This window comes from Parasteatoda tepidariorum, chromosome 9, assembly GCF_043381705.1.
Source record: "Parasteatoda tepidariorum isolate YZ-2023 chromosome 9, CAS_Ptep_4.0, whole genome shotgun sequence".
NCBI lineage: Eukaryota > Metazoa > Arthropoda > Arachnida > Araneae > Theridiidae > Parasteatoda > Parasteatoda tepidariorum.
The window spans coordinates 23,168,506-23,182,194 of NC_092212.1; the positions used below are offsets into that span (position 1 = coordinate 23,168,506).

The 13,689-nt window shown below is 29.3% G+C and overlaps 1 protein-coding gene across 5 annotated transcripts in view; it reads right to left on the reverse strand.

Moving 5' to 3' along the window:
- Positions 1–523: 523 nt before the first annotated feature.
- The window catches only part of LOC107440935 (clavesin-2), a 31,307-nt gene continuing 18,141 nt past the window's right edge, over positions 524–13,689 (reverse strand). For all 5 annotated transcript variants that reach the window (XM_021144231.3, XM_021144233.3, XM_071185264.1 and 2 more), the window contains exons 2-6: positions 11,967–12,200; positions 9,749–9,991; positions 7,982–8,175; positions 5,216–5,326; positions 524–4,095 (exon numbers count right to left, since the gene is read on the reverse strand). In XM_021144231.3, the coding sequence (XP_020999890.1) occupies positions 3,898–4,095; positions 5,216–5,326; positions 7,982–8,175; positions 9,749–9,991; positions 11,967–12,132 (912 nt within the window). In that variant the 5' untranslated portion in view covers positions 12,133–12,200 and the 3' untranslated portion in view covers positions 524–3,897. The remainder of the gene's footprint in view (positions 4,096–5,215; positions 5,327–7,981; positions 8,176–9,748; positions 9,992–11,966; positions 12,201–13,689) is intronic.

Consider the following 13,689-nt stretch of genomic DNA (forward strand, 5'->3'; position numbering starts at 1 on the left):
TTAGCCTCTTCTAGAGTTCCTGTATCTAACGGAGTTAAGAAGTTACGACAATAAGTTTCAAAGTTGTCTATAAGAAAGAGAACCGGTTACCACAATTGGCGAAGTTTGTTTCAAACTTCGATTTCTCAGCATCAATATCATGTTTTCAGTGTTTTTCGAAGCTCTTTCATTAAGGAAAGTGAGAACGTCACAGTTAGTATTACACTTGAGGAGAAGCTTTAGTTTTAAATTATGAATACCATCTTGCTCTTAATAATAATCTTAGCTGTAGAACGGACAATGAAAATTATTAAAATCAATCAATAATTTTTAATATGTATAAAGTCTTATGAGTTCAGATAATGCCGCTTTGAAGCAACTTTTAATTTTTTCTTCTTCTTTTTAAATACTCGTATGAAGGAAGTCTTTTTAGGAATTATAAAAATGTATTCGATTTTGATTACTAAGAAAAGCTCATCTTCGTATATGAACTCATTACAATGTGGAAAATCCTTAGTAGAAACTAAAGAGAAAAAGATACTAATACTGGAAAGTCTTTTTTATTTTTCAAAAATACGTAAAAGCATTACATTTAACAAGACAAAAAATAGAGATTGCAAGGACATGAATATTTTTCATGCAAAAAATGAAAAACACATAATATTCTAGAATTGACTATCTTTGCATACAATTCGATAAATATAATTTTTATGTAGAGTTTTGTCACACTTCTATGAAAATATAAGTAAAATATAAATTTGCATATTTAATTACATGATTGATACATAACTATTTGAGTAAAATTAATGATTTAAGATTTTTTTACAAAAATATAATGAAATTAAGAGAGTATAATATATAATGATAGTTAATTTTTGAAGTTTTCTTGCAAGAATTGCTCTTTAACTAAGCAATCTATCTGGGATATAATAGTTATAATTTTATTAGATTCATAAAAATTATAACTTTTTAATTACCATCAATTTTACACAAAATTATGAGTCAGCAAACACCCAAATCGCAACTGAGTATTTAGTGCTAATAACTAATTTTTAATTATTGTTAGCACAACATTACAAAATATGACTTGGTAATTTAATCATACATAACTTTAAAATTAATAGTTTAAGATTCAAAATAGAATTGTTAGTTAGAAAAAATTGTAATTGATTCATTTCTGAAAAAATATTAGTTTTTAACCAGCAAATTGTATGCAATCATATCACACTCAAATTGGGTAATAAGATCCTAAAAATGACGAGGTCATCTAGAAAATAAGTTCATTTTGCAATTGTCATCTAGCAGCGCTGCCAATTTCAAGTGTGTTACCTGAATTTGTATATCAATCAGGATTTTAGACATTAGGTAGACAATCATAACGGGTTCTAATGTACGAATAAAATCAGCAAATTGAATTGCTACCAGCTTGTACGGTCGTTGAAAAATGTTTCTCTTAATGGTGAAAAAATTTGTGTTTTAAAAGAAATTGCTAAATTTACAGTAGTTCATTAAAATCGGCAAATAGTTCTTAAAATAGACAACTGGTTAAAAAATATACGAATAACATTTACTAGTTACGATGATGTGCTATTTCGTGGAGACGACATTGTTTTAATTTTTATATATTTTTTTCTTTACTAAAGAAATTCTCCAACAGCCAGATGTTGGGCAAGGGGCTATAGAGCTTAAAGCTGCACAATTTCTTTACCAACAGCATGATGAGCAACAGTAACGATGAACTATACTGTCATTTAGTAATATTGTTCTCAACGACCATACAAGCTGGCAATTATGAAATAGAATTAACCATTAAATTATTGAAAAGAACATAGTTCATCGAAAGATACCATAGCTGCTTACAAGCTTATTGACCCGAGGAACATTTTTATAAGACAGGTCTCACAGCGTCTTAAATTTTTTCATCTCATTTTGCAACCGAAAGTTTTTCTTTTTATGGAAAGAACGATCTTCTCCATTCCATACTAATATCTTTTTGCATCTATCTCCTAATAGTTATTCCTTTTTGGTCTATTTTATTCTCTATTAAGCGATCTTAATAGGTCTGGTATTTTGTTCCCCCCCTCCTGCGTTTGATAATTTACCTTTTTACCACAGAGTTAAAGATGATTTCGTTCCATTTGATTTTTACCTTTTTTTCTTTTAAAACCGAATAGTTCTTGTTTCTGTCAAAAGATTTCTTTTCACAGATAAAAAATTTTCGTTTTGGCAAAAGATTCAAGGTTGCCAACTTTGTCACCACAAGCACTTTTCGCCAAGATATCATTAAAAGTTGCATCATACTTCAGTATCAAGTTATTAGACTTCTAGTAAAGTATACTAGTCTATAGTATAGTAGCACTAGTCCAGTATACTAGTATGCTAGATCGTTATGACTAAAATGACTATGGCGAATAATGAGTTTGGCAATTTAGAAATAATAGCGTGTTTCGTTTCAATTGCATTTTCTTTTTATTTGGCGAGCTGAACTTACTTCTAGATACCTCCTAAAAAACAAATATGCATGCTTTATCTATTTTTCAAATAATTACATCTGAAAATTTAAGCAATGCTGGTTTAGTATCACAGAACTGTTAAGTCAGCATGATTTAATAAATAAAAACACATTGAATATAAATAGGACAGTAGGTTATTGACAGTTATACCGCAGTACATTAGTATTTTACAGAGCTAAAAGAAATATTATTTGAATTTAATAATTAATATTGATTTCATAATAATCTGTTTGCACGTAATGAAATATCAATAAGTTGCTAAAATTGTAACTCATTATCACAATGAAAAAGGATTTTAAAGCTTGTTTGTAAATTAAAAAAATGAATAAATTTAAATTAGATACAATTTTGAAAAAACAAAATGTGATTAAAAATTAGTTAGAATCTGTAGAATGACTGCCACAAATGAAACGTATATCACCTGATTTAATTATAATAAATAAATTATTATTAGATATTACACTAAAAATAAAGCTAATTGTATATACAATACAGTACAGAAATACATTGTACAAAGGAACTAGTAATATATACATGCTGCAATTACATCGGTATGATGCATAAATATAAACTGTGTTTATAAGAAGCAGGCTTTATGATACAACAAAATATACATTATTTTTTAATTGAATACAAATAGTATTTACAAAATTCGATGCAAAACTCATGGTATTATAAATTAGATATTTATATGCATAGCAAAAACTTAGTTTAAATATTTAATGATTAATTAGATTCAAAATTGTAGTTTATATTTCAATATCTGTCTTGTTTTCAAATTAAATTCTTTCTAGTTATAATTATATGTATATTTTTCATTTCAAATTTTTTTAAAAGTATTTCTAAACGTCATTGATGTTAAATAATTCAAGACTTGTAAAAGCGTTATAGATTTTTTTTAAAAATAATTTAAGCGAACAGCAGGATGTTTTAGCAATAGCAGGAATATATAATGTAGTTTTTACGAAATAAAAACATAGATGGCGTCACTGGAAAACCAGAACAATCGCACTCCCTCTGCCTAAACAGGCATACGTCAACGACAACAACGAAATAAAAAAATAATTATATGCTACGCTATGATAGGAAGACCTGAATTTTAATGTAAATTTTTAGTTGCAGCTTAGAATCTTTTACATTTTATAACAAAAATTAAAAAAAAAAAATTGAAACATAATACCATGAATAGATATACTAGATGTCTTAGACCAAAGCAGAAAGAAAAGATCTAAAATTATATTTTTTGTACAAATACATCGAAATACCAGAGCATCCAAAAACTGCTCCATGTCTTATCACCAAAACCTCACCAGAAGTTTCATTATTTTCCCACATGCGTCGTAGCGATGCGATCCTGTCGCATGCTTTAACTGTACAATCGAACAATGTCTATTTTGAATTTTGCCTATGTGGAGGCTTTTCTTGACTTCTTGTAGCCGAAAGAGTGGAGGTATGTTAGATGATCTTTCATTTGTTCTGCTTTCTTGATCCACTGGTTAATGACAGTGTCGAAAGGGGGGAGATCACCGTTAAAGTCAGCTGATAAAATGCTTGGCGCGAAGTATTTGTGAAGTCCATTTACATTCTTCGAATGGAACTGAAACTGCAAAGGAAAAAAAAATAATCATTGAAATGACGCTATAAAAATACGCTATGAAACAAAATGTTAAAAGAAAAATTTCGCACATCTCTTCGTTCAGTTAACTTCGTCCTTTCACATAACAAAGTCTACGCCGTACAATAATCAGATAATTACAGACCGTTTAGATATTGTACAGTGTTGATTTATTTAAGCGAAAGAACGAAGTTAATAGGACTGAGATTGGTGCAAAAATTCTCGAATAGAGAGATTATACATTTCTTCAAAGTCGGTTTGGCTACATATTTTCGCTTAAACAAATCAACACCGCATCTATTCCGCACCTCAAGTATACCTTGTATTTAAGTAGTATACTTAGCACAACGTTGATATAGCTAAGCGAGAGAACGTAGTAGACATAACGGAGATGAGTAAAACATCTTTCAATTGTCTAACTGCGCAGCTTTACACAACTTTTGGGAGTGTCTATTTTTGCATTTAGGGCAGATTCGTTACATGCCTACAATAGTTTTTTGATGATGATTCTTAAAGCATCTCCCATTTCTTTAAAGTCGATTTGGCTACATATTTTCGCTTGAACAAATCAACACCGCATCAATTCCGCACTTCAAGTATACCTTGAATTTAAATAGTATACTTAGCACAACGTTGATATAGCTAAGCGAGAGAACGTAGTAGACATAACGGAGATGTGTACAACATCTTTCTACTGTCTAATTGCGCAGCTTTACACAAATTTTGGAAGTGTCTATTTTTGCATTTAGGGCAGATTCGTAACATGTCTGCAATAGTTTTTTGATGATGATTCCTAAAGCATCTCCCATTTCTTCTAAGTCGATTTGGCTACATATTTTCGCTTAAACAAATCAACACCGTATCAATTCCGCACTTCAAGTATACCTTGTAAGTAGTATACTTAGCACAATGTTGATATAGCTAAGCGTGAGAACGTAGTAGACATAACGGAGATGAGTATAACATCTTTCTACTGTCAAATTGCGCAGCTTTACACAACTTTTGGGAGTGTCTATTTTTGCATTTAGGGCAGATTCGTTACATGTTTACAATAGTTTTTTGATGATGATTCTTAGGAGTTGGAAATTTTATTAAAAATAGTACTCACTCTGTCTTTCAATTTCTTTGTCAAAAACTGTCTCAATATACCCCAGATATATTTGAAGGGCAGACCTTCATTGACAATGTGAACTGCTCTAAATCTTGCAGGGAAGCAGTTCTGTAAATAAAAATATTTGTTTAGAAGATGGCATTTTATCAAAAATAAGTTTGGCAGAAAATGTTAACTCCAAACTCTAAAAAAACTGTGACTTAGACTACGGCACAACTTTACTTTTGCACTCTTTGTGGAAAATTGTTTTTCTAGATTTAGAAGACATCGTATTTATTCAATTTTTGGTTTGAACGGTAATTATAAAGCATCAGTATAAACAAATTTCATGTTAAAGTCAGTTTATTTATTGGCTTTTATTATGGATTAAATAATATCACTTTATAGATTTAATATATTTGGTTTTATTGCAGTTCAATTTTTTGTTGCTTTATTTGATCTGAACCTCAATACTTAAATTTATTTTTAATATGAGCAACTAATTTTTCACTATTTCCTCCGTTTTTTGATGACGTATGATCTATACGTGTATGTTACATTTCATTCAAGATGTAATTAAAATGTATAATATAGTATATCAGTATATAAATCCGTTTAATTATACACGTTAGTATTTTATTAAGAACAGTCGATCCTATTCTGAGTTTAAGACTACCAATGTTCAACTCCGTAGTCTTGCAATTTTGAACTCAATTCAGACGACAAGGGAAATCCTGATTAAAGTTTTGGGATATTGAACTAGTCCTTTGAAATGAAGTAACCCGCTTTTGAGCTTCAACTAACTTTATGAACTAACCCGCATTTGCGTTGCATGAAGTAGAAATCCATAAAAACCTCCCATGATTAGACTGATGACAAAGGGATTCTAACCCATGATCCGTCCACCAATGAGAACATTTTTTGTCAACACTGAGGAAGGTGTGAACCGGGAGTAGAATTCAAATCAATCAGCCAACACTCGGATTGAAGCTGGGTCACCTCATTACAGAGCGAGAGCTCTATCCCCTGAGCCACCACGACTTAGGAATAATATTTTCAAATTTTTTTTTTTAAAATTCAAATTAAATTACAAATATTCCACTTTATTCTTGCTTCACGTGTTCGTTTTAATTTGAATTTATCCTGAAAGCCTAATTTTACATCTGTAAAACATTTATATGAAAAGTTTAATCACCTTGTATTCTAATTATTATTGTTTTAGATTATATTAAGAATAGGACTTGTTAATAAAGCATTACTTATTTTTGAGTAAATTCTTATCATAACATATTTTCTACACCTGATTGTCTTATTTGTTTACTTTTCTAATCTTTATATTCATCGATTATCTTATTATATATCGATTATCATCTATAACCACTTCGAATTTGAAATGAATTAAAAATGGGTTAGTTAAACATTGCTGAAGGTAAAATAGTTTAAGGTTCTCGATAACATACAAAGTATACAATATTTATCCATTTTTTTTATTGTATATGTTGTTTCCGACCTAATTTCATGCCAAAATTAGGTCAATTACTTCTAAATCTGAAAGAAATATTACATAAATTGATTTAAGTTCTAGATTTACACGTGTATGTTACATTTTATTGTTTCGTAAGTTTTGAAGGATGTTTAAGATTATTTAGAGTTTAAAGTTCGCATATTGACTGTAAAGCTTATTTTAGCAATGTTTATAACTAAAATGCTTACTTATTTACTCTTAAAAGTCTTAAGTTTTGCATTTCTGTTTGGCTACATAAAATTGAACAGCTGAATATATTGCAACTTTCTTAATTAAAAAAGAATGAGCAATTACCAGATAATAATTTTCGAATTTATTTTATAAAAATCTGAAGGTATAATGTAGCAATATATTTATATTAATATTTCTTTAGTATATTGAATTGATTGTCAGTTAATTTTGGTTTCTTTTTCGTAATTAAAAGATCAAATTATAAATATTAGATAGTTAAGAAGAATATTCTTTATTAAAATTAATTTTAAAACACAGAGGGAAGTTTTTATCTTGATGCAAAATTAAAATATGACAATCAATGATACAGAAGGTGCAGTTAAAAATGTTCTAAAGCTTAAAAGGAAAGAATATCACATTCTAAAATTTATGAGCATAATTTGAAATTTACGAGATAAATTTGAATTATCTGGAGAGAATTACATAAATTTATTTAAGCTCAAGCTTTACACGTGTATGCCACATTTTATACGTTCGAAAGTTTTGAATGATGTTTAAGCTTATTATGAGTTTAAAGTTCGCATATTGACTGTAAAGCTTATTTTAGCAATGTTTTAAATAAAACTTTTATTTATTTACTGCTAAAAATGTTGAGTTTCTCCTTTCTGTTTTATATAAAATGAAACAGCTGGGTATACTGCAGCTTTCTTATTTGAAAAAAGAATGAATAATTATCAGAAAATAATTTTATAATTTATTTTTTAAGGCTCTGAACAATAATAAGTTATAATATAGCGATATATATATTTAAACATTTCTTTAGTGCTGAATTGATTGTTAGTTGATTTTGGTTTAGTTATCGTACTTTGAAAATAAAATTATAAATATTAGATAGTTACGAAGAATATTATTTATTGAAATTATTTTTAAAACACAGAAGGAGGTTTTTATCTTGATGTAAAATTAAAATATGACAATCAATGATACAGAAGGTGTAGTTAAGAATGTTCTAAAGCTTAAAGGGAAACAATATCACATTCTAAAATTTATGAGCATAATTTGAAATTTACGAGACAAATTTGAATTACCTGGAGAGCTTCTGCAAAGAGCCATAGGTAAGTAGGTGAAAGAGCCATTGTTTGAGCGTATGAAAATCCCTTGAAGTCTACAATGACTTTGAATCCAGCAACTTGAGTTGATGGACTATGAACTGCATGAAGAAGAGCGGTTGTAGTTGCTCTCATGATGTCACCCATGCTATGCTTGCAAGGATCCCAGTTAGCTACAAATAAATACAATAAGCAAATTTTATTTACATCGAAAAATGTGCATACTATATACAGAATAACACATAATTTTAAAATCATTCCAAAACCGAAAAAAAAGGAATACACATTAGGTATCACAAATTAATATTTAAATGCAGAAAAAAAAAACACTGTCGAAAATTTACAAATTGCTATTAAGGAAAAAAGGACTAAAACATTAAAGTCTGTTTGATTGCCGGAGGCTGATGCAAATCCTATGAAAAGCATATTTTTAAGAGTAACACTTCTTAATATTTTTAAGAGTTGCTGCACATTTATTAACAATTAAATATGTCTACAAATTACTACTTAATTACGTTATTGAATATTTATTAAAATTTAAAAAGACAACACTCATTTAAATAGGCTAGTCCCACTTCTTAATGCTTAAAGATGTTAGTAAGCAATGCTGGACAGTGGTTAAGACACTGAGCTATCGTTGTAAAGAACAGAGAATCCCCAGTAACGGCTTAAAATCCACACAGCTTCAGGTTGGTGGGTATCAGCTGGTCTAGAAAGTAAAGGCGGCTAGTGGGCAATGTTGACTACGGTTCCCTCATCATACCGTTGGACTAGAAATCGTGGAGATTCACCCTACCTCCAAGATCCCGCTGGCCAACTACTGGCTATTTCAGAAGTGTTTTTTACTTTTTTTTAATAATTATTTATAAAAATTCTACAATTTAAAAAAGTATTTCTCAAAATAGAACAAAATGTGCCAAAATAGCTCCGAAACAATTATAGTTGAATTTAAAAACCCCAAGTACGCATAATTGAGCCACGATGGCTCAGGGGATAGAGCATTCGCCTTCCAATGAGGCGAACCGGGTTCGAATCCCAGTCGATATGAATTCCGCAATCGGCTTGCAGCGATCACAGTGCTGACGTGAATTATCCTCAGTGGTAGACGGATCATGGGTTAGAATCCCCTTGCCATCAGGCTAACAATGGGAGGTTCTCGTGGTCTTCCTATCCATATAACGCAACTCCCTCAAAAAAGTCCTCCACGAAGGCAAATTTCTTCCAATGCTCGATCCAGGAGTTCTCTTGTCTTCTGGATTGGGTTAAAAATTATAAGGCTACGGAGTTGAACATTAGTAGTCGTAAACCCATAAAAATTGGGTCGGCTGTTCAACGACAGTTATAAAAAGAAATTAAAAAAGTACTCATGATTGAATATGGTGATATGCTTAAAATATCATATACACATTTTTGAGACTATGCCCACTCTATTACTCAAAATGAGTACATGATGATAAGTGACTAAATTTTTGAGACCATTTCTTTGATAAAAAAGGAGTACATGCTGTTTTGAGCATGTGGAGTACACGGGGATGCACACGAGATTTTCACATTCGACTATATTTGTTTCGGAGCTATTTTGATGCATTTTAGCAGTGCATTTTAGCTTTTTAACAGTGTGAGGGGTATTCATTTATATTTAAATCAGATAATCTATATTTATTTGTATGCTCGCTTTTAAAAATATCGAATAGCACTTAACATACTAATGCTAATTCATTGATAAAAAAATGTATAAAAACTTACTTGTTTTAATAATTAGTATGACACATCCTTCTTCATCTCTGTAAGGCAAGAAACCGACAAGTCCATCCTTGTACACGCTTTTACAATCTTCGAAGTCATAATTGTCGTACAACTCATAGTGTTTCGCCTTGACATGGTAGAAAGTTTTGAAGAGGTTGAAAGACTTTTTAACATCGAATTTTCTTGCTCGTAAGAATGTCAGTAGAAAATCATCATCGTCCAAGAAGACTAGGTTTTTTTCATCTATTGAAAATAAAGCATGAGTTATAATTCGTTTAATAAAACGAAAAGATGAGCCGCTGACGTCTCAGTGTATAAGGTACTGAACTGCCATTAAGAGGAATTGGGGTTCGATTCCCAGTGGCGGCTTGAAACTCACCCAGCTTCAGATCTATGAGTACCAACTTATCTGGGAAGTAAAGGCAGCATTTTTTAGCATGCATGCATAAATTTCATGCATCTTATTTTTAGCATGCATGCATAACAACTGCACCCAACATTTTTTGAAATTTTATAAAAATTTAAGAAATTTACTCATTAGTGATCAATGTTAAATGGTTTAAAAGAAAAAAATGAAACAAAAAACCGTTGTTAAAATTTGATGGATTGTTACCGAGAGAAGTGATTATCCAAAAACAGTTTGATTGCCAGTTAAAACTCAAAGGCATTTTGAATAAACGCATTTAATTTCTTCTCTGTTTTAATTTGTAATCAAATTATTTTGATATTTTTAATATCTCCTTTCTGAGCCGTGATAGTGCAGGGAAAAAAGCATTCGCTTTCTAATGAAGTGAACAGGCTTCGAATCCTAGCGATGGCTGGTCGATACGAATTCTGCATCCGGCTTGCACCGACCACAGTGCTGACGTAAGTTATCCTGTTATCCTGAGTGGTAGACGGATCATGGATTAGAGTACCCTGGTCATTAGGCTAATTATGGGAAGTTTTCGTGATTATCCTCAACATGCAACGCGAATGCGGATTAGTTCCATTAAAAAATCCTCCACGAAGCCAAATTTGTCTCAATACTTGATCCCGGAGTTCCCTTGTCTTCTGGATTGGGTTCAAAATTACAAGGCTATGGAGTTGGACTTTAGTAATCGCAAACCGAAACAACTGAAGCGGCTGTTCAACGACGGCTGTAAAGTAAAATCTCACTTTTCTGGTTAATTGTTTACCTGATGTAAAAAACATTTTCTTAGTTTTAATAACTGTTTGAATTTTTAGTAATTTTTGCCCTCTTTTGTGTAAATTATTTGTCTTCATTTTTGTAATTGATTCTTAAAATATTAATTAAAGGTAGTGGTTGGGATAAACCTTGTGTAAAACTTAAAGTTAGAATTACTTATCTCGACACTTTATTGTAATTGTTGGGGGTAAAAAAAAAGAATCAAAATTTAATAAATACAATTTAAGTACTATAAATATGATTCCCTAATTTTTATTAATCATTAAAATTTTATTACTTAATTTTTTTAAAATTTGCAACGTTGCATTTTCTTCCTTGTAGATTTCAATAAATGGTAAAAAAATTTAAATGATTAATTTCATGTTTGATCTAAAAGAAACTTGAATATGAAATGAAAAACATACTACATACAATGCAAAATTATACATGCAAGTGGTTTTTTTTCTTAAATAAGTAAAAAAAGAACTTTAACTTTATAAAGCGATAAGAAATTATACTCTAAATAAATATTTAATTTTTATTTCAGGTATTATGATCGCAACTGTGCTTGTTGCCTTAGAAAAATAAAGACTAGTCCTTTATTTAGAAAGGATTAATGAAGAAAGGAAATGATTAAGTCTGTTCATCAATCAAGAATTGGAATTTTAAATCAGATTATACCAGTTTATTATTTTGTTACTTTTGGTGCTTAAAAATTCTTTTAGTAGTAAAAAAAGATTAAATAAAAATGTAAATCTTTATGAGAAACAAACAGCGGTTGCCTAGTTAACTTTTTTTATAAATTCAAAATAAACTGTTAATGAATTATATAGTTCTGACGTAATTTATTCATAAAAATTTGATAAATAAGAAATGGCATACGTATGTTATTAATTATGCAAAATGCCTGCCGATCAGGAAGATTGATTTATATTTGTTCCAACTTAATGCAATGAATTACTTAAACTCAATAAATTAATTAAATTTTTAACTATATTACAGTTAAGTTTAATACATTTAATTCTCTAAAATATTGGATTATAAACACACCTTTTAACATTGTTCGCATAAGTTTTAGGCTATGAACTCTAGTATCCTCATCTTCAAAGAGTTCTGCTTTCGCTCTTTTTCTCAGATCATCAGTCATATATGGCAGTTCATAAGGAAGAAATTTCATGTGAGGCTCATATGATCTTGGAATTATTTCTGATGGCATCTTGAAATCGGAACAGATAATTCAAAACCAAAAGCACTTAATATACTAGACTTAGAACTACTTAAGTCCTAGAATGAAAAAAAGGAAAACATTATTAAGATAAATTAAAATAAATTTTATTCATTTTGAAACAAACATATAAAGTTTGATACACTATTAGAAATTTTGAAGTGTATTAAACTTCACAATTTAAAGTGTATTAATTTTTTAAACTTGACGCACGAATAGTCAAAATTGTTTCAACAGAAAAACTAATTCATTAAAGATAATTGAAAATAATCGATTATCGCTCAAACGATAGTTGATTTAATATTATTTATCGTTTGAAATTTTTGAACGAGTTGAAGCATAATACCGAACTTGCTGCACAAGTCGTCAGAACCATTTCATTACTAACGATAATGAAATAATTAATAACTATAATTAAATAACGATAATTAGTTATCATTCAAACGATAATTTATTGGATATCAATTATCATTTGAAATTTTTGAGCTAGTTCAACCAAAAGTATCGTTCGAATTTGTTGCACGAACCGTCAAAATCATTTCGACAGTAACAATAATTGAATAATTAATAACGATAATTGATTGACGAAAATTGATAAGAAATTTACGATCGAACTATAATTGATTACCAATTATCATTCAAATAATAATCGGTTATCATTCAAATGGAAATTGATCAGTTATTGTTAATTGATTTAATATCAATTATCGTTTGAAATTTTGCATCAAGTGTTCTGAATCACTACTAACTGAAATATTTTTGCTGGAAAATTGAAATTTAAACTGCTACATTTTGAAAAAAATAAACACCAAACAACGCATAAGTAAACAAATATTTAAGCATTAGGCAAATGTATTATTATAGTTTTAAACTTTTAATCAATATGAAGTGGAATAAAGCATTTATTATATGAAATATTATTGATTACACAGAGAAAAATTTTTTGGTAAAATTGCCGTACTTTATTGTATTGTAACTTACAAAAAGAATTGCAGTTAATAAAACCAAAATATATGGTATTTAAATCATTTATTTGGTAAGTTTTTCATATATATGGTAACAGTTCACCGAAAATTTTGGTTTTCAAAATTATGGCTCTTATTATCACACATTCATTAAAAAATACAAAACTGGAAATTAAATTTATCCGAATAAATAGTTTCATGCTCCAAGGTATAATGATAAAATTCCCAAATTTTACCACATTTACTAATTTTTAACTAATATTATAAAACCATATTTTATTGTAAATGTTCAAAACATTTCGATAGAAATTACGGGGCTATTTGGTGTTCCTATGGAAGCAGAAACATAGTAGATTTTACCGTATTCCAGTAGTTTTAACCATATTTTACCTCAGTGTATAAACAGAAAAATTTGATTGAAAAACTGAATGCTACGTTTTTTTCTAAAAGAAATAGTAATTGGCAAAATCGAATTTTTAATAAAAATTAAGCATGCGTATTAATAAAAAGTTTTTTAATAAAAATATATATTTAAATGTATTACCAAGTTATCTTTTAATTAAAATACTACAATTTAAATATT